The sequence below is a fragment of the Clupea harengus genome, chromosome 18 (genome assembly GCF_900700415.2).
Source record: "Clupea harengus chromosome 18, Ch_v2.0.2, whole genome shotgun sequence".
NCBI classification, from domain to species: Eukaryota; Metazoa; Chordata; class Actinopteri; order Clupeiformes; family Clupeidae; genus Clupea; species Clupea harengus.
The window spans coordinates 10830446-10851477 of record NC_045169.1 but is presented as its reverse complement, the minus strand read 5'-3'; the positions used below and the strand labels follow the sequence as shown (position 1 = coordinate 10851477).

Sequence of the window (21032 nt, the reverse complement as noted above, 5' to 3'; positions counted from 1 at the left end):
GACAAATATAAGTATTTAGTTTATTAATTGATGTCAGAATGTAAAGAAGATTTCAAGAAATGTACCAAAAGAAAGTATCTGAAATAAATCTACCTTTAATTGAGATGCGCTAACAAGTGTAATTTAACGCTGTTGAAATGTCTGTTGAACGTTAAACATAAAACCAATTTTACCTCAATGCAACACCCCTCTCTCAAAAGCATTCCACCCAGCCGAATTAATAAAACATCTGAATATCCAAAATTTGCAATGCACAGATTACCTTTCATATCGTATTCGTCCACCACCATCAACGGCGTAATGGTGTCATTGTCCTTGCAAATGTCAAGGTCAACTCCTTCAGATGCCCACATATAAAATCTATAGAAAAGCCGGTCCTCGGGCGAGACTGCGCGGGTTATTGTGCAAGACCTCACAGGAAACAAGCACCAGTTTGTCTGTGTGTTCGAGCGAAACGAGTAGCACACAAAGTTTGAACCAAAATGAACTAAGGTGTTATGTTATACACCCGTAAGCAATGTAAATTCGTATTTCGTATACATTTGAAATTCATGTTTACGGAATATCGGAGTTGACACGTACGATCAAAGTGAAAGTTTCTAGCTTCGAAGTGGTAATTTTCCTGGAGATGACCACGCGAACACTTTCGTGCTAGCTAACTTCACAGAACTATTTTTTGTTTGGTGAGTAGCCTAGTGTGGCTGACTTTGACTTGAAACTTAATTTCAGTTTTAAATTAAGGTAGCTAAGAGTTAAGTTCTCCAACGCATTGCAGTTTGGTGGGCCATCCCGATATCACTTCGGATGCATAGACTTATCCTAAAACTTACTATTCACTTTGTCTTGTTGGTGAGTCATCCGGTGTAGTGCCATGGCAAGCACTCAGCAGTCTGCTGTTGATTTTATAAAAAAAGGACGTGCTCTTCTTGAGAAACGCTTACAGAATCTCTCTTTAGTTCTCAACAAACTGTGTGAATACAATGTGCTGGATAAAGGACAAGTTACTCATATTCAATCCTTCAGTGAGCTATCTGATAGATCCAAACATTTGATAGACCTGCTGATCTATAAAGGTGAGGCCGCCTGCTATGAACTTTTGAAGATTTTGGACTCAACAAGATCTAAAACCTTCCCAAGACCTGGACTACATAACCCAGATTTACATCACTGGATTAGCTGTTTTTCCTTTGGCGATGACGTGCTGACTCAAAGTGACACTGGGAAAGGTAATTCATAGGCTATTTAGATCTAATTGTAGTTTCAACTCATTTAAATTAAAATACTTCGTATACAGGAGCCTATAATGTATTTCAAGACAGCCTACTCCCCTGGTGTTAATATCTTTCAGTTGATTATATGAATAATGTGGGATTTGAGTTTGTGAAAAAGAGGAAACTTCAACGGCGGCCGGGGAGTGGTTTGGATGGATGGGTAGTATAGCACAGTGGCGTAAGGTAGTTACGACGGGCCCCAGTGCATGCTACTATGACGGGCCCTGGTGCACGCTAGTTATGAGACACGCGGGCGAACGCGCACACACACACATACACACACACACAATCACACCATTAGGCGTATATATATATATAACCAACGATGTGTTGGATATTATGGTCGAATTAGTTATTTCGGCTATTGGCTATTATTAACAAGTATTGGGAAAGTAGACAGGTCAAAGAGAAAGCTATCAGAAACATGGATAGCACTCTTGACGGTAACGTAAACAGACGGACAAAGTGCTGAAGCGTTCTTAAAAACTCTGATGAAAGGCACGATTTGGTGCGGCAGCACACACCAGCTTTACCCACATCTGAAAAACACATACACAATCAAACAGGCGCTCGGAGGCGACCTGACTCCGAAATTGTAAAAAAAAAACTTGCTAAATAGGGGGACGACAGCTTGAATGATAGAAACGTTAGTGCTATGTCCCTGTTGTAGTGGTTGGGCGATGATGATATGACAAGGCAAAACGTCTGTCTGACCACTACAACAGGGATATAGCAATAACGTTTCCTACACAACTGCTATAATTCAGGGCCTGTTTTAGAGCAGAGATTGCTCAGCAGTCCTCAGTCTCCAAACTTGCCAAGATGCTGATTGTGGATTATCACTCCGTAACATCCACCTTCGGTGAGGTGTGCACTGCCCTGCTATGGTTTCTGACATCTGTGACAGTGGCAACTGCCGAGTGATCCTTTTCCAAATTGAAACTCATTAAGACCTACCTGAGGGGCAGCATGGAGCAGGAAAGGCTGAAAGGGTTGGCTATCCTGTCCATTGAAAAAGCATATCATGCATCACCACTTTTATGTTTGAAAGGCATCGTTCGGCTCAGTCAGCCTGTCGGTCTTGACGTTCAGATTTTGCGCCTAAACTAGCTATATCGTATCGTCTCGGCACATGATCAAATACAGACTTGACATTGGACAACAATATATATATAATATATATTACCCAGCAATCATCATTTAATATCTGTATATGACAAAAATACCAAAGAAAATAAGAAATTATTAATTTAATTGAATATTTGTTTTAATAGTTTCCATAGTTTATGTAGGATAAGTATATAATTGTGTTATAGATTGCTACTGACTATTTCCCTCCCCTAAAATAATAAAAACCATGACAGATAGATTTGCCATTTCGAGGGCATATATACCATGAGTTAATCTTTTACAATTCATCTTTGATCACAGGCGGTTTACATAGCGACACCGTGAGACAAACACTTCTGAGAAAAGCATTGTGGGCTCGCTTTGCACACGGGCCCCAGTGCAACCGCACTTCCTGAACTGTCTATAGTTACGCCCCTGGTATGGCATGCGGCACCATGAGTTTGTGAAAGACCCAGAGAAACGCAACACAAATATCCGACAATGCAAAATCTTGGACGATTTTGGAACCCGTGCTGGACGCATTTTTTAGGTCTCTAAAAGAGGACATGTCCGGGCAAAAGAGTACGTCTGGTCACATAATGTAAATTAATCTAGATTAAACCTCAAATTGAGATTACTCTGTAGATCTTAAATATAATTTACAAACAAATACCTCAATGTACGAAAACATACACTTTTATGTACAAAGACTTACTTAAATAGAGTCTTGACATTGGACAACAAGATATATATATATTACCCAGCAATCATCATTGCACATCTGTATATGACAAAAATACCAAAGAAAATAAGAAATTACCGTGAGACAATTATTAACATGCATTAATGTAGGCCTACAAACATGTTAGTACGTATGCATATGTACATGTGTGTATGCATGAACGGATTATGAAACCATGGGCCGCTGGTCCTAGACATGTAAAAGGTAAAAGGCCCCCCACCTTTGCGCGTGCCCGCAAAAAATTGTTTGCTCTCAAAACATCACTTAAATGGAATAAAATGTTTTTCAACTCTGAGCTCCTGGGCCCTTGGGCCTGGGCCCAGTAGGCCCGTTCAGTAATCCATCCCTGTGTGTATGTATGTATGCATGTTGATACCATTATTGGGTAGTCTGTCACTTCTATCCTTTTCTCTGTCACTCTCTCTCAGAAACAGACACACACAAACACACACACACACACACACACACACACACACACACACGCACACACACACACACACACACACACACACACATGGGAAAAGTTCAGGGTTAAGTTCCCCTTTGGTACAGATTAGGCTGATTTATTTGTCAGCATGCTGCCTGCCCTTTTCCGTCGATCTCTAAATGTGAATGAATGAAAAAAAGCTACGTACAAGTACACATATCAGGGTTGCACCTCAGGACACTTCACCATAGGTTTTTTCTTTTCTTTTGCTTAGGTGGTGGTCCATGTTTAACTTACCAGCAAGATCTGAAAAGGAAAGCAGTAGAGATTCTTCAAGAAAAATGGCGACACAGTATGAATTTTCTTAAAAATGAAACAAGAGAAAAAACATTCAAATACACGCCACTGGTTTTAGACACAGATGCCAGTGAGGTTATCAAAATCAAGTGCAAGGCTCACAAGAAATCTCGCTCCAAAAAGTTGAAGACCTACATTCCAACAGACCGGAGGAACCTGACCCCTGAGCATTTGCTGATGAACAATGAGAAGAAAATTCTACTCGTTGGTAAACCTGGAATTGGAAAAACAACAGTTGCCCAACAAGTTATGAGGCTTTGGACTGAGCAGGAGGACAATCAGGGAAGATATGTGTTCTACTTTGACGAACCTTTGATGCAAACAATGTCTCACTCTTCAGCTCCAACAACTCTCGCATCCCTTCTTTTTGACAGGTATCTCCAACCTAAAGAGGGAAAGGATGAAATCTTGAGAGATATTGAGGAAAATTCTGAAAATGTCACCATTATTTTCGATGGCATAATGGATGTGATTGGCAACTCTGTGTTGAGAAGGGTGCTGGAGAAAAAGCTTTTGTGTGAGGCTAAGATTTTGACCACATGTAGACCAGAGGCTGAAGCTTCTAGCATTCTCACTGACTGGCCATCCTACAGGGTCGAGGTTCACGGGTTCAATGCTGCCTCCATACATGCATATTTTGAGTGGATGCTGGGTACAGAAAATTATGCAAAATGTAATGCCTTGAACAACCCAGAGCTCTTCAGCCTGTGTCATGTCCCAATGTATGCCTTCATAGTGACTGCATGCATGCCCCTCAGTCCATCAGATGTTTGTAAACATCCATGCACTATAACTGAAATGTATGTGCAGATCTTCCATTATTGCTTGAAAAGAACTGGCAAACAAAATGCAGAGAACATAAACAAGTACATAATGGATAACAAGGGAGACATAAGGTTTCTAGCAACAACCTCTTATCAGTCATTGAAGGCTAAGACAGTCAACATTGAAAAATTAGTCTGCAAAGATAAGGGTGTGCAGCATGCTTTTTTGACATCACTGACATCCAAGGTTTCCTCAGCATCATACACAACTTTTCCAGCATTTCTCCACAACACAATGCAGGAATTTTGGGCAGCTCTTTTCTTGCTGATGGAGCCAGATAACATCAGCAATGCTCTTAGTCAGTGCCACACTGAGGACGGGAAATACCTCAAATACATTTTCCCCTTCTTGTGTGGACTTCTGTCCAAAACCGTGTATGAAAGTATCAGCTGCCTAGTTTCTGAGGAGCAAATACAACACATAACATCTACATATTTCAAAGACATAATGAACACATTCCTTTACACCCTGGATCAGGAGGAAGAAGATGATGCTGACCTTTCAATTGAGGCTGACAATATCCTTTTTATTTGTCAGTGCCTGTATGAGTATCGGTCTCCTGAAGCCTGTTCAGACTTCCTGAACAGAGTTAATAATGATATCGATCTGAGTGATGAAACTCTTGACCCGAATCAGTGCTGTGGTGTGTCCTATGTCATCAGTCAGGCCACCAAACAAAATGTGGAACTGAATCTTGTGAACTGCAGCCTGTCTGAACCGGGCCTAAAAATGATCCTGGGGTGTCTGAATAATCTACATCGCCTCAGGTATGTTGTCTTTTTGCGCTTGGCATGGCCTGTTTACCATGGTTGATCAATAAATATGATGTCACTGAAAACAGTCTTGTGTTTTATAGCATTTCCCCCAGGATCCAGCACTGGATATGGACCATTGCCCTCCATGCTGGACCGGGAACTGACTTTGACAACTTGTTGAGACTGCTTGGATCCAGTATGCACCTAGCAGTCCGAGATCAAGGTGACCAGGAATTGCTTGAGAATGCTCAAACAGTCCTGGCACAGGCAGGATTGGCAAAAGTACAACTCTTTCTGCAGTTGGATCCAAAACATGCTCTCCTGTCTTCATTGCTGGACTTAATTATGGGGAATTTGCCTAAGATTCCACGTATAAGGTGAGTGGTGAAGTCCATTAGTGGAATAATTTCATTGCCATAGATTTGTGGTTGACTAAAATTGATTTCTCCAATGTAATTTTGGCCACTTCCATTTTGTCTTAATGTTAGAGTTTGTAATTGTCAGTTTGTGCTTGCAACAATTTCCATCCTTATAATTACAACAAAGTCACGTACTTGCTACAAACCTTATATTTTAGCCAATTTAGACAAACTGAATCAGCTTCCTCAGGAATTTTAGGACTGTAGGGAGTTCTGGCAGCCTTATCTCTTACACTCAAAAGTTGTACAAACCTAAACCTTGAAGGAAATAAGGGAGGGATCCACACAAACTGTAACAAGTGGATCAGGCATTGCTGGAAAACACTGGTAATGTTGGTTTTGTCATTAATTATTCATTATTCATTATTCAGGTAGTTTGGTTAAATGGGAATCCAACTCTCTAACCTCTGACTCTCGTGGCTTAATGCGAGGTCTATAATTTGTTCTGGTAACAGACACTCATAAGGCTGTTATTATGCTGCATCAGTAGCCTGACGATGTCATACTCATAATTCTAGTGAGTATGAGTCTGATATCGCTCCATTGGGCTGTGATTATGGGGCGTGTTTCAACCGAACCAGGAGAAAAAATGCCTCTTCGCTCAATTGGTTACCTACAACCAATCAGAACAACGTAGTATGTGACCAGGGCCAGCTGATAAACTAAACTTTTACCGGATCCCGTAGGAAGGAAGGCAAAAACATCTTTTCGATTGACAAATGCCTTGATCGCGTTTCTCTGTTCCTCTTTCAAAATGAATGCACTGTCAATGTCTAAATGGACTCGAATCTATACATTTCAGCTCTCCAGCGGCAGCCATGTTTGTTGAAAACGAATTCAACTCGTGTGTTGGTGACGTGCTTGATTACGTTACTGTTGATGATCTGTCCATCATCGTATAAAGCCTGCCTTGACAATTTGATTGGTCCGGCAATTTCTGTCCGAAAATAATTTCTCCCCAATGGAGTAATGCCAGATCGAACTTCCCGACTTCAAATGTTGTGGGCGGGGCTAAGTTCGGTCTGGTATCCAGGCTACTGCATCAGTGCACTTTTGAAAAAATTTAAGAAGACTTTTCAAAAGATGCTTTACTTCTTGTTTTATTAGACAAGTCCTTTTTTCTTCAGAATAGTTTATCCATTGTATTATACATTTTCATTAAATCTTAAATGACAGAGATAGTACCGTGAGTATTGGACCATGGGCCTATTTGGATCATGTTCATGCTTATTTGTGTATTCATAGTTTCAGTTTTTCTGAGGATCAAGCCGTGTCAACAGAATCACGGAAGAAGACGGTGAACTCCGCACAGATGGATCTTTACCTGAAGGGGGCTCTGCTGGAGGTGGAGAAATGTCATGCCTGTGTACAACACCTACTATCAGCGCTGAGATACACACATTCAATTTCTCCTGTGGACCAGAGTGAGTTCATCCAGATGCTGTACTTTCATGCCAAATCGTCCAAAGGCAGGTCCATTCTACCAGCATTACAGCCAGTTTTCCAGTCCCTCCCCACCACTTGGGTGATAGACCTGTCTGAAGGAAAGACATCTCCCATCCTTGAAATAATGAGGCTGCAAACTTGTAAGAAACCGGTTGAGCTGAGGGGACAAACTGAAGACGAGAATGAACTGAAAAATGTCCTTGAATGTCTACCTTTCATTACACAGCTGCGGTAAGTGTTGATAGTTGGTGTACATTGGTGGAAGTGCAGAATGGCAGAAATGGAATATAATATTCATAATTATGTTTTCCATTAGTGTAAATTCACCTGTAACTATGAACCGTTGTGTTTTCCTTAGCTTAGAATGAGCCCTTAGTATCTATACAGGGAGCGGGTCCTCTTCCAAAATGTCCACCATGTTACACTGCCATGTTTCTACAGTAGCCCAGAACAGACAAACCAAAACACTGACACTAGAAAGAGACTTTGTCATTTTTATGGCACCTGATGGCCACCAGAGCTTCTCCTACACGCTTGGAAAGTGAGAGGGATTCAGTTGGTTGCAATCTGCAGCCTCAACGCTAGATGCCACTAAATCATACATACTGCACCTCTATGTCCAGTCAGTCCTAATAAGGAATAGGCATTTCAATCAAAATTGTCATTCTTATTATCAAATACTAATTGGGAATTATTTGACTAATGTTTGAATACTACCTCAACCCCTTCACACAAAAAACCCCCCGCTAAAATGAGGTGCAGTGTCAGGTAATGAATATTTTTTTGGGTGGAGTTATGGTATATGCACTACATTTATACACCTAAAAGCAGCACTTTTCTACTCATAAAGCACTCAAAGCGCTTTATAGATTAATGCCGCAGACTTCTACCCATTAACGCACAGATAAGGTGCAAACAGCGCACATCGGGATCGGTTGGGAGTTCAGTGTCCTGCACAAGGACACTTTGACTGTCAGGGCCGGTGAGGCCAGGTAAAAGTAGTGAACTCAAAAGCAGACAGGAACAGCAGGAACGTTTAAGGTGTTCTTTAATATTGAGAAGCAGTCAGGCAAGACACCCAGTTGGCAACAGAAAAGTCAAAAATCCAAAAGTCACAGCAGAGGTACAGGTAAGGTTCAGGCAAAATCCAGTAGTCAAAAACAGGCAGAGGTTGGTACACAGGTAGGCAAAAATACAGGCAGCGGTACAAAAGGGACTTGGCTTGACTCACGTGGTAACACAGAAAGAGGTTGGCAACAGATTGGCAGATGGGCAAAAGTTTCCAAAACACAAGGCAATAATCAGAGTCCAAAAACAGGCATGGGTCGAGAATAGGCTTGGTTGAACACAGAATCCAAGAAGTAGCGTTCCAACTAGGCTCAGGAAAACGACACGATAATCTGGCACTGAATGCCAGTCCTGGTGTGCTTTTAAAGCCGTGGCAAACAAGGAGAGTGGAGTTAGGTGTGGTGGAGCAGGCACCAGTGATTGGGTGCCTTGCTTGTCAGTCAGGAGACAGGGCAGAGGGACAACCTGGCACGGAGCATACGGAACAGCACTGATAGCCAGATCACAGACTACAGAGGGCGTGAACCAGTATTCGGGATCAAACTAGCAGAACACAGTTCCACACAGATCTTTTTGACAGCTGTAGTAGTTTTTGGCTTTCCATGTTTCTCCTGTTTGAACAGTAACATCCAATCTCACAACATTTTAACTGTGCCTGGTAGTACTCAGACTAACTAATGCCGTTTGGCAAACACCTTTTAGGTGCATTACTGCCACCTTCTGGCAGAAGTAATGTGTTACTTACTACCAGGTGACGGTAAAAACGAGGAGAAATATACATTTAAATACAAGACGATAGTTGCATAAACAATTTTTTTTTTTTTTGCATTGCATTGAATTTATGCCATTAAGACATGTAAGACAAGAGTATGTCAGAACACAAGTTGCATTTAACAGCTGGTTTACAAGAACTGAATGTAACACCACCCCTCTTCCACCCCCTTCCAAATATATCCTCTCCCTACCCTCCCACAGACAACTATTTGATTTTTAAATACTTATCAGGACCCATCCCTAATCTTAAAGTGCCGCAAAGTGTGAAGAATATTAAGTGTTATATGTCCATTACCTCAAGTTAATCTTAAAGTTAAAGTTAGTCTGAGTTCTATGATGCCTGCTTAGCTTGAGTTCTGTGATTTCATTACAGCCAGGTTTCATTCATCTTCACTGATTCACATGTGTTTTGTAGCTAGTTCAAAAGCTTGTTCAAAAAGGTTAAGAAAGTACAAAAAATAGCTCAGATTGTTGTGGTGATTTTTCCACTTAATATTTTATTAATTTTTTAAAATAATTTATTTTGTCAATATGCTTGTAATTCCAGGTTCAATGACTGCATAGCTATCCAAGATGACGACACCTTGGCAGCAATACAAATTCTTGTGAAGCTGTTCACACAAGCAATCTCCATGGGAAAAGATACTCTAAATGCACTGTTGACAACATGTAGCTACTCAAATTTCCCTTTTGCTGGGGAAGATAAGGACATGCAGATGGTATTTCTGTTGACCCTCTTTTCAAACCAAACAGAAGAAGGCCTCCTGCCAGCATTGCTACCCTTATACCAGTCAGTCCCTCCTGTTTGGGTGGTGGACCTTTCAAACGGGAAGATGTCTGTCCTCCTTGAGATTCTCAAACTCCAAGAACTAAAGAGACAAGTAGAACTTAAAGACATGGAAGAGAATGAAGAAGCAGTGGATGAACTCAGGAGTTTTTTGCAGTGTCTTCCATACGTATCACAACTGAGGTAAGTTGCCACACTCCTACAAAAGAAATAGGCAAGATATGTAACAATGTTTTTGGTTGTAGTGGTTATTTTTGTCAAATTGTGAAGAACACTTAGAAAATAGCAATTTCTACATTTTAAATTCATTTTGATTATTGATATCCTTGAAACAGATTGTTACATATCTAATTTTCCCAAAAGCATTTATGAAAAAGAGGTATTTGGCAACTTGCCAATGTAAGAGAAATTATCATGGATAAGTAAATCTGAGAAATTAGGTCACATCACCCAGCCCTAGTTTAACATAAATGTGTTAATTTGTGATTTACCCAACTGACTGTTTTCCAAAAACAGTAACTGTAGTCTGTATTTCCCCAAATTCAGACTTTTCAAGTTTTCAACTTTTGTTATGTTTTAGACTAATTCATTTTTTCTCATCAGTGTACACACACTCTGTTCATCCCCTTAGCAATTCAATTCATTTCAATTGTATTTATATAGCACCAGAACAATACAAATACAATTGTCTCAATGAGCTTTACGAGCCCAGAGCCTGGAACCCCTTAGAGCAAGCACAATGGAAACAGCGACAAGGAAAAACTCCCTGTTAATCAGGAAGGAACCTTAAGCAGAACCACAGCACATAAGGGGGGACCCATCTGCTTGAGGTCGGCCGGGAGGAGATAGGAAGGGGGGATGGGGGAGGGTTGTGTGGTAGAAGGGGCTTAGCAGTGTTTCATCACTTCTGAAAGACCACATGCATAATCCAGTTTATGTCTACCAAGATAACATTTTGGGCTCAATACCAGCATCACACCATGAGTAGCTGATTTTAGAGTAAATGCAATGTTCTTGCTCAGTACACCACCATGCCAGACTACAGTCAGTGTCATTTTGATTGACAGCAGAAATTTCTTAATCCAACTCTACAGTTTCAGCGAGAGCCTCTCTGACTACAGTGCTGCTCGTGATCGAGTCCTAGAGCTGATCACCCTTGCATCCTCAGAGGGTGATGAGTCCCTGAAGATGCTGTCATCAGTGTGCAGCTACCCAACGTTTCCCTTTGCTGAGGAAAATGAAGACAGGCAAAGAACGTTCCTACTGGACCTATACTCTCGTGCAGTATCTGCAGAAAGCAGCGTTATGCCATTTTTAAAATCGGTTTACGAGTCGGCCCCTAATGTTTGGACAGTGGACCTTTCTGATGCAAAGACCCCACTGCTCCTTCGCATACTTAAACTTCAAACAGTGAAGAAGCCAGTGGAATTGAGAGGCTGGTCAGGAAAAGAAGAGGAACTGTCACGTCTTTTGGAGTGCATCCCTTATGTCTCGAAGCTCAGGTGAATACATAACCATCATGGTTAACTAATGTGTCAATAATAGCCAACCGTCATCCATGACATTTCATTGTGGTTTTGAACTGTTCCACTGGATTCAAGTTGCCACAGTGACACTGTTGGTGTTCATGTGTGGATACAAAATGCTGTAGGGATTTTACCATAAACAGTACAAAACAGGCAGATTAACTTCTTATTTATTAAAGGTGGAACGGAGAAATGGCACCTGTTTGTGCCAATTGGCATCTTTCCGCTATCTTTGACAATTAATGATTATGAAAATGCAATATAAATATTAATGCCTTATAAAAACCCAAATCAGTCATGTTTCTGTATGATCTGAACTTAAAGTGAAGCTATCTACCTACTATGTATTTTGTTAAATGTGTTAACTGTGTTAATCACTGTTGTTTCAGAGTCAGTACCAATTTTTTTTACAAAAATCCCAAGAAAACCATCCAAGTCTTTCTTGGCCTTTTCACTCTGGCATCATCATTGGGAGACGAGGCGCATAGAAGACTGTTGTCAGTGTGCAGCTACTCAACCTTCCCCTTTGCTGAAGACGATGGCTATAAGCAGACAGGTTTCCTGTTGGATCTCTACTCACACATTTGCAGCCAACAGACGCAGATGGAAAACAACAAACTCTCGTTTGTTGAGAAGATTTTCCAGACAACCCCTACAATCTGGAAGGTGGACCTCTCTGACGAAAACACATCTGCACTCCTCCAGGTACTGAAACTACAAACAGTGAAGAGACCAGTGGAGCTAAGAGGCTGGCCAGAGGATGAAAACAAGCTCAGGGATTTCCTTCTTTTTCTTCCCAATGTGCCAAAACTCAGGTAAGATTTACACTGGCACCTTAAAAAGCTAAAGTAGGTTTTTTGTATGATTTTTAGTGTATATTTCTTTTGCTTCCCAGCTGTGATGAGAAGTTTCTCCAGTCCCTATCTGAGTTCTTATCTGTGGACAGTCAATGGGATCCAAAGCTTGTCTCTTTGCTCCTGAGACCAACGGGATTTGCCTTTACATTAGCGGGCTTGTTGCCCAGCAGAATCTGTAAGGCAGTGGGAGAAGTTTTGAGCCAAGACCCAGAGGAGAACTTCTCACTCACTCTCATCCCAGAAGCAATTTCCTGGCAAGGAGCTAAGCTGCTTCTCTCCAACGTGACCCATTATAAAAAACTAAGGTGTCTTTTTTAAATATATTTGGACTAGGTGTTGCATAGATTAAGAATATTCCTCCATTATTTAGTTATTATAGAACTGTTGGCTTGTGTCACAAAGGGTGTTTAACCTGCATTTTTCTGGTCAACACCTAATCCTAAAGCATTTGTTAAAAAGCTTGTATGTGCACAGCTAAACAGCGATAATACGTGCAGTTAATGAACAATGATCACCCATTTCGATTTTCTACGTCTGGCTTGGCTTAATGCACGATGATCAAGTGTTTCAAATGAATCACCTGCAGCAACAGTTTATGTTATTTAAAGGATTGAGTCAGTTGTCACTGTCATGTCATTACTTTATCAATCTGCCCACAGCACCTTAGACACCTAACTTAAGGTAGCCATCTGATTACCTGTTTTCTAGTATCTTGGCTTCCATTACCTCATTTTTAAACACTGTGTTAAGTAATGCATGTCATTCGCATGTGTTCCTCATACATTTTGTATTCTAGGATGAATGAAGTCATGACACTGAAAATGGCCAAAATGGCCAGGAGATGTGGCAACTCAGTTATCATTGAAGAACTTCAGCTCATGCTAGACAATCCTGCTCCAGCAGTGACATCACGTTTAGCTTTGCTTCTGAGAGTATGGACCATTAGAGTACTGGATCTGACAAAATGCCAAATTGATGGCCCCTCGCTCATTTGTCTACTGTGTCTCAACAGCTCATTTTCCATACGGTTAGTCAAATGTTATCCGGTGTTGGCACTGAAGTGTTTGTTGTCACTGAAGACTTACGTCTATTATACATCTTTCTTTGTTTTCACTGTTTGCATACATGCTTGTTGATTTATTTGTTTGCTTGTGTGTGCATGTTTTTTTTTCAGAATGTCTCAAGAAACTCTAGAGGAAGTAGTTGAAGCAGTGTACTCAGCCCAGGATGTTGGTCTCACCCAGCTGTTAATGGAGAAGATTGATGGGGATCTGTCACTATGCAGTCTGTCCTGGGATATGCTTCAGTACTTTCTACAGCAGTCCAAAAGACCCATTGCTGTAGACGTTGGGAAAATCAAATGGGATGTGCTCAACATTATGGAAGTTCTACAGTCTCAAAAAGAAATACACTTCAGAGGGTCAGTGGTACAAAATTGAGCATTTGTCACTAGCAATGGAGAAAAAAGGAACCTGTCAGTTATTATAAGCATTTCATAACTACTTTGGTTTCTGCAGAGTAAACAGCCAGTTTGTGAGCGATACCCTGAGAGAGATCTACAAACAACGTGCAGGCCACTTGGTGACTCAGCTGGTGAAGTCATCTTATAACCAGATCAATCTAAGGGAGAAACAACTTGACCCCAGCGACTTTAACGCCTTGCGCTTTGCACTCCACTACAGTGATGGCATCAGACTTGACCTCACCAATGCTATCATCCCACTGGAAGAGCTTGGGAATGTCCTGAAGTTTCTAGACAGAGTGTTGGAGCTTAGGTATGCCTTTCATGTTGTTTGTGCATAAATGAGGGCAAAGTTACACATTTTGTCTGTTGTCTTTTGTAACATAATTTTTGGTGATTTAATGGATGTGTCTTCCTATCAGGGTTGACCAGAAGCTGTTGATCAATCTCATCCATACCAGTGTGGTTTCCATGAACCAGAAGGAGGAAACAGTATCTCTCTTGAGAGCATTGCAATACAAACTGGATTTCTCCAGCCAGGATGAAATCTATCTTAGCACTGCAGACTGCAGGGCTATCTCTCGTGCTATCCGTTGCTCCGTCAGTGACATAGAACTTACCATACGGGACTGCCAAGTGGAGGAGTCTGGAGTGGAGGAACTATTTCCAGTTCTGCACAAAGTAGTTTTCAGGTAGTTCTCCTAAATGGTTCAGCTTTAACACATTATTCGGTCTATGTTTCACAAATTGTTACACAAACATACTTTTCTTTTTTGTGCTAGATTTGATAAAAATCTCCTCAGGCAGTTTCTGTCTGTCACACTGAGCGATTGTGAAATAGACTCAAGGAACCGTGCCTCAGCCATCTTAAAAGCTATTGGGAAGGAGTTAGACCTCAGTCACATTCAGCTGGATGGTCAGCTCTGCACAGCACTGGGGCTGGTCCTGAAGCAGTGTGAAGAACTGTCTAAGCTGGACCTCAGTCACTGCGAACTCACTGATGAATCCCTGGACCACTTACTTCCACATCTGCACAAAGCGCAAATTGTGAAGTAAGTGTTCAAACACTCACAAAATCCCTTCCATAGCTTCAAAGTGTCTGAACTTTTCACCTTTGGCAGTTACAGTTCTTGAAGCTGAAGCATTAAGAAGGTAATATATAGACATATCATTTCATACAAGCACAGATCGGCGTACAGTCAGGATGTGAGCATAGACTAACTTCAATGACATAACAGACAGCCAATGAGGGTGCAATGATTTATAACTAATTGTATTTATAATTGTTTTGTTGCGGCGGAGAGTGTGATGCAAGGCTGAAGGAGCTCAACAATAGAAGCACAAAATGCACACAGCGTACAGTATTTACAGTGCTCATTATCGTGACAGTGTTGATTTGACAATGATTCATATCTTACCTAACAAGTGGAAGTTGGCATTGAAAAATATGTATATATATATATATATATATAATGTTTTTTGCATATGCATACCTGTTAAAGTTCAGTACATATAAAAATGATGTAGCATTGTTTCTCTGCAAATACGATGCCAATCATTTTTTCTGTTGATAAACAGTAATGGTTTTAACTTTGACTTTAGAACTTTCAGGATATAATAGTTTATAACTCTTAAAACACCATATTTGATCTTATATTTGCTCTTTGGGGACTGTAAAGGCCCAGAGAGCTGTAATTAGAGAGGGCTTGTTAATTCGGAGAAGTACTGCTACTTCTAACATACATGACAGTCCCCTCCACCATTACTCCTGGTAAAGATGAGTAAAAAGAGTTTTTTTCTCTTCAAGTCTGGACAACAATAATATAACTGACCAAGGAGCTCAAAGGCTTTATACGGACATGGCAAACATCCACTATACTGGGACAGTCCGGTGAGTATCAGATTGTTTATCAGTTTGTTTTTTGTGCTTTACATTTTATACTACCACTTAACCATACTGTGTTTCTACTTAGCCTCTTTAACAACTCGTTATTGGATATTGAAGCCTTTGTGATGGACAGTCGCTTTGAAATACTGCCATGTCTTGATGAGAATAAGAGAACCATTCAGCAACAAAAACAGAAAATCAAAAGTGATCCATTGAAAGAAAATCCATCTTCCAAGGCTGCTCAAAAGGTAGTGTTTACATTAATTCTACATCTGTATTTTTTACTTTTGTTCTGAAGCATTCTTAACTGATTAGTGATCAAACCTACACATACTGTATGTACACATAAGTACTTTTGCAAGCGTTGTCTTCTTGCTAAATGGCCTTTCAATACCTAGCCTTTCTTTTTTATCAGAGACAAGATTTGATGGAAGAGATTGACCCAGAAGTATTAGTCTGTCATGGCAAGATATCATACAGGTACAACATAAATTTGGACATTTTTATACTCTTCAAGCGAGATGGCATAATTCTGACTGGTTCCCTGTTCCCCTGCCTCCTAGGTTTCAGACATCCACTGGGGGAACATTTCAGTGCAAAGCTACTGGATTGGTGTTTGGACTGAGGAAACAAGCGTGTGTGGAGTACCGTGTAGTCCCCTATGATAGGAATATCCTGTCCAATTTTGAACCTGCAGGACCTCTGTTTGACATCACATGTTCCAAAAGAGACATATGCCAACTTGATCTGCCACACTGTGAAACTGAAGGTGAGTTACTACTGCACCATCTCCTGTAACCACTTAAACCGTAATCTGACACATATTTTTGAGATTAAAGGTTTTCATTATTTTTTATTTTATTATTATATTTAGTATATTATTTGTTATTACTTATGTTTCTTTTTAAACCATCGTCCATGTCTGTTTCATCAGTGGAGGCTATTGGAGACTTGGTTGTGATGCACATCTCCTCAAAAAGATCCAAGATTCTTATACCAACAAAGTTTACACAAACACATGTAGCTGTTCAGGTCCACGGGCTTTGTAAGTTTGGGATCTTGCGGAGCAAGCGCAGAAAACAGCGGCCGTTCGTCCGCTTACTCGGCCAAGTGCTTCTCTTCCTTGAACCCTGCATAACTGATATCGAACACAGGCTTTGGGTGTTCCTGTTGTCTCGAAATGTGCCTCCGTCTGAGGTACAGCAGCTAACCCTTGCCTTTCTATCACTCTTTATTTCTGAGAGAATTGAGCGGTTAGTATTCAACCTGTTTGTAACTATCTGGCACAGATCCAAGAGCAGCAGAAGGAGTATGTCTTCATCAAATCGAGCTCCAACTGTTCTCTAAGACGCAATGGGAAGTACAAGTTGATCTCAGACTCAGCAAGCCACACAGTGCAACCCAAGGTGAATGACTGAGCAGTTCAGGGATATTTCCAAAAGCCTGCCTTATGTTTCATCTACATCATGTGTGCCTGTGTTTGTTTCGTGTGTGTGTGTGTTTGTGTTTGTGGCTGAAAATGTGTGTTTGTACTGTGCGTCTAAAAGCGAGGGTGTCAGAAAATGTGTTGTATAAGCCAAGGTGTTGTGTTATGTATAAGTTAGAATTTCCTCAACAATGACATGTTAATATTATTTGTATCTGTTTTTAGACTTATGTTTTTAAGTCTGTCTCCAATGGTTACCACCACGCAGCATTTGAAGTTTTCTTTGACTGCAATGTGACTGAAATGCGTTTGAAGATTCAAGACAGGCAAAAGTCCAAACAGTCTTGGAATCGTCGTGTGGTTTTCAAGGCAAATTATGGTAGGTTCCACTTCTAGTTGTAGCATACTTCAAATCACAGAATTCTGTTTGATCATATTTTTTCCACTGCAGATAACCAGATCAAAAAAGAGATTCAGCATGATGGACAAGGTGAGTTTCTGCTGACATAAAGTTACAAAACCTATTTTTATAGGTGTGTACAAGTACCATGCTGTTTAATAATGAGACTGTATGAAACAAACATCCAAAAGGAAAAACATGACTTCAACATTATCACAGCCAATAAAGCACAGCATTTTTTTTGTATTCCTCAACTACACAGCAGTATCTCTTTTATGATTACAGAAATGCAACCCAAAACAAGTATAGTTCTAACCTGTTCAACTAGTAAAATTTAGAATTGTATGTTCTTGTATCTAACACAGTAAATTATGGAATTTGCATGTTTATTTCGCCTTGTTTAGGAGGACCTTCACTCACAGAAGGTGATTGGCGGGCTGCTTTATGTGACATCCTGGAAGAGCTGGACGAGGACCAACTCAAGAGGCTGAAGAGCCTAGTGAAGACCCCCGAAGGCCTGCCACCAATTCCCAAGGGTAAACTGGAGAAGGCAAAAGGATCAGATTTGGCAGACCTGTTGGTCGAGAGCTGGGGGTTTCCGGACTCAGTCAAGGCAACTCAGAGCTTTATGAAGAAGCTACCTCGCAATGATTGTGCTGTGACATCCAAGCTAAGACCTTTTGTCGAACAATTTGGCTTTGTACAGAGCCAGATAAAAGTCTAGAAACATTGCAATTAGCCCTGCAATGAATATTCAATATTGGGCTGGGCAAGTTAACTCGTTATTATCGCGTTAACTCATCAATTATTTATCGCCAACAATTATTTTATTGCGCAACGCGCAGGTTTTATTATTTATTTTATTTTGTAAAAGTCTGTTGCTGACTGCTGCGGAACCAGAAAAGAAAATAATTGGCGGATACAAAACATGGAGAAGGGTACGGAGCTTTTACATGGCCATTTTCATTTTAAAGTTCTTCCAGACGGCAGAGTCGACAGAACCAAAGTTATTTGTAACCACTGCCAAGTTGAATTTTCTTATCACCGGAGTACTTCCAGTCTAAAATATCACCTAAATGCAAAACACACAGTTGATACCAGCAAATCATTCAACAAAACAGACAGTGGAGCGAGGCTTTGGCAGACTACGTACACCAAAGTAACTGCCAGCAGTGAACTTTTTGGTGCTTCACCACACTCTAACATTAATGCCCTGGCAGTGGCAATAAGCTTTAGTTTTGTGTTTGTTTTGAAAACATTGTTTAAGTTAAGATTTACACAAAGTATTTATTTTATTTAACTGTTACTATATACAAATGCTGATGTTAAGTGTTTGCACAACAAATGTTATGGCACTTTAGTTCATATGGCAGGACATTTAAAATAACAATGTGAAGTTCTAGGAATTGACAAACTGCACTGAAAGTGTTTTATGGTTTCTCACTCTAAGGGACATTTGGTACTAAACATAGACTGGTCACGCTGCTCCCTGATGAAAGTAAAATGTTTCTGCTGTTACCTCAGAAATGGCCTGTTTTAATGATATGATTGTGGCTCAGGATTTTGTGGCCAGTTTTTTTCTTTTTCATAACGAACAGGATAACATTAATGCCCTGGCAGTGGCAATGAGCTTTAATTTTGTATTTGCTTTGATAACATTGTTTAAGTTGAGATTTACACTCAATATTTTATTTAACTGCTACTGTATTAAAATGCTGATGTTAAAAGTGTTTGCACAACAAATGTTATGGCACTTTCGTTCATATGGCAGAACATAAAAGTGCGCTATACACTACTTTTGAATTCATTATTGGTTTTTGCGTATGCAAATGCAATTTATCAGGGAAATCATGCGATTAATCACGATTAAAACTCATTTTTATATATTTATATTTTGCAAATTGTTTTTAATATGCATATGTACAGTATAGGCACAAGGGGCGGCTTGTCCATAAGGGCGATTGGGGCTACGCACTGCCTAGGGATAAGGAAAAAAAAATGTATAAACGCAATATCCTTGTAAGTCGCATAAATGACGACATGTAAATTTAAATGTATTCATTTTTTTTATGTCGGATTCTACCACTAGACCTTCTGATCTGCCTCTGTATGTCATTGTCGAATCAGGTAACAGTCATTCAGTCAGCCTAAAGTCGTGCTTCAAATGGCCCCGCCCCTTCTGGGGCGATTTGGGGCGAAATGAAAATCGCCCCAGACCTCTCCCATTAAATCCATTTTTTTCACAAAACAGAGCTCTCACTGCATTATATATGGCTCCCGGGAGGGCTCGTCCCTCCATGTCGTGTCATAAGTAATGGACGTAAAAGCCTATACGAAGGTCATACAGCTTTCGACAGAGGCATATTCTGTCAAGATGGCTCCTGTTCAGTGCAACAACTCGATTCGCTCTTTGACAGAAACTCCTCTTTAGTCGGCGTACTAAGATAAATTGACAACAAAACAATTAGGACTTCCTAGACCAAATGTATCCATTCAACAGGTTTCTACAAAGGGAGGGAAATCCTACATCCAAGAATTGGAACGAAAGAAAATCGCGATCGTGAAGTGGCTAACGCGGTCTGTATTTCTATATACCAGTCACTTTTCATAGGTTTCACAGTGTGTTTCACAGTTCGCTTCTTGCACTAACACTGAATACTTTTTTATGTGATGACTTATTTTGCTTTTGTAAGCCAATACTTTCAAGATCAGTCAATAAATATTGTTTGTTTTGACTTATATGTTACCCCTTCTTTATGTTGTTACTGGACATATCATGTGTCCTGTTAAGTTATGTTACATCATACAACATTTGAGACATGTGGATAATGAAAAAATGGGATAATTTAATGTGGAGCCACATCATGTTTGCTTATGAAGGCTCCTGGATTCAACTTTCTTCCATAGCTTTCCACCTGTAACTTGCTACTCTAGCTATGTAGCAAGAGGGGACATATTATATGTGTTGCTCAGTTTGCTGAGTTAATCAGCTAACTTAATGTACCTACTGAATGGGTCGCCTTAATCATTATCAAAAATTAAAATTGCCCCCCCCTGAGGAGCCGCCACTGATAGGCACATATGTGTGAATACGTAAAAGAAAACTATGTAGGCTTTGTAATGTCCATACGTTAAGCATCTAGTCAGATTTTGGTTTCTTTTTTTCTGGTGCTATGTTGATACTGAAGATGATATCGTTATAGATTATATTCAGGTGTTTTTTTTAAATTTTTTTAAGGCAACTGACGGACTTTAGGCCTAATTGTTTTAGGGGATTTCAGGTTGACATTCACATAATATGAGATGTGCTTCACTTGAAAGGGTGTCACCCTCTTCCTTTATATAACGTATATTTATTAGTGCTCAGTCACACAGCATTGTGGGATATTTCAGGTGAATTTGGTTGTTAACGTACATGTTTTCAACTTCAGGATCAAGGCCAGAGACCGTGCCAATCATGCTTACTAATGGCGAACTCAAACTCGTGCCCTA

The 21032-nt window shown here is 40.3% G+C and overlaps 1 protein-coding gene across 2 annotated transcripts; it reads left to right on the top strand.

Annotated features, from left to right (window-relative positions):
• Positions 1–457: 457 nt before the first annotated feature.
• Positions 458–19123, top strand: LOC116224652. 2 transcript variants are annotated; one of them, XM_031585096.2, is made up of 22 exons: positions 458–1226; positions 3825–5499; positions 5589–5864; positions 7152–7583; positions 9742–10164; positions 11076–11483; positions 11897–12322; positions 12403–12669; positions 13161–13391; positions 13539–13784; positions 13882–14139; positions 14249–14518; positions 14609–14878; positions 15634–15717; positions 15800–15962; positions 16130–16194; positions 16278–16483; positions 16649–16911; positions 17004–17120; positions 17366–17519; positions 17592–17630; positions 17945–19123. In XM_031585096.2, the coding sequence occupies exons 1-22, from the start codon at positions 872–874 to the stop codon at positions 18262–18264; spliced, it is 6948 nt and encodes a 2315-aa protein (XP_031440956.1). In that variant the 5' UTR covers positions 458–871; the 3' UTR covers positions 18265–19123. The 2 variants fall into 2 exon arrangements, with proteins under 2 accessions (XP_031440956.1, XP_031440957.1); XM_031585097.2 differs by lacking the exon at positions 458–1226 and having other exon boundaries at positions 5427–5864.
• Positions 19124–21032: the final 1909 nt, after the last annotated feature.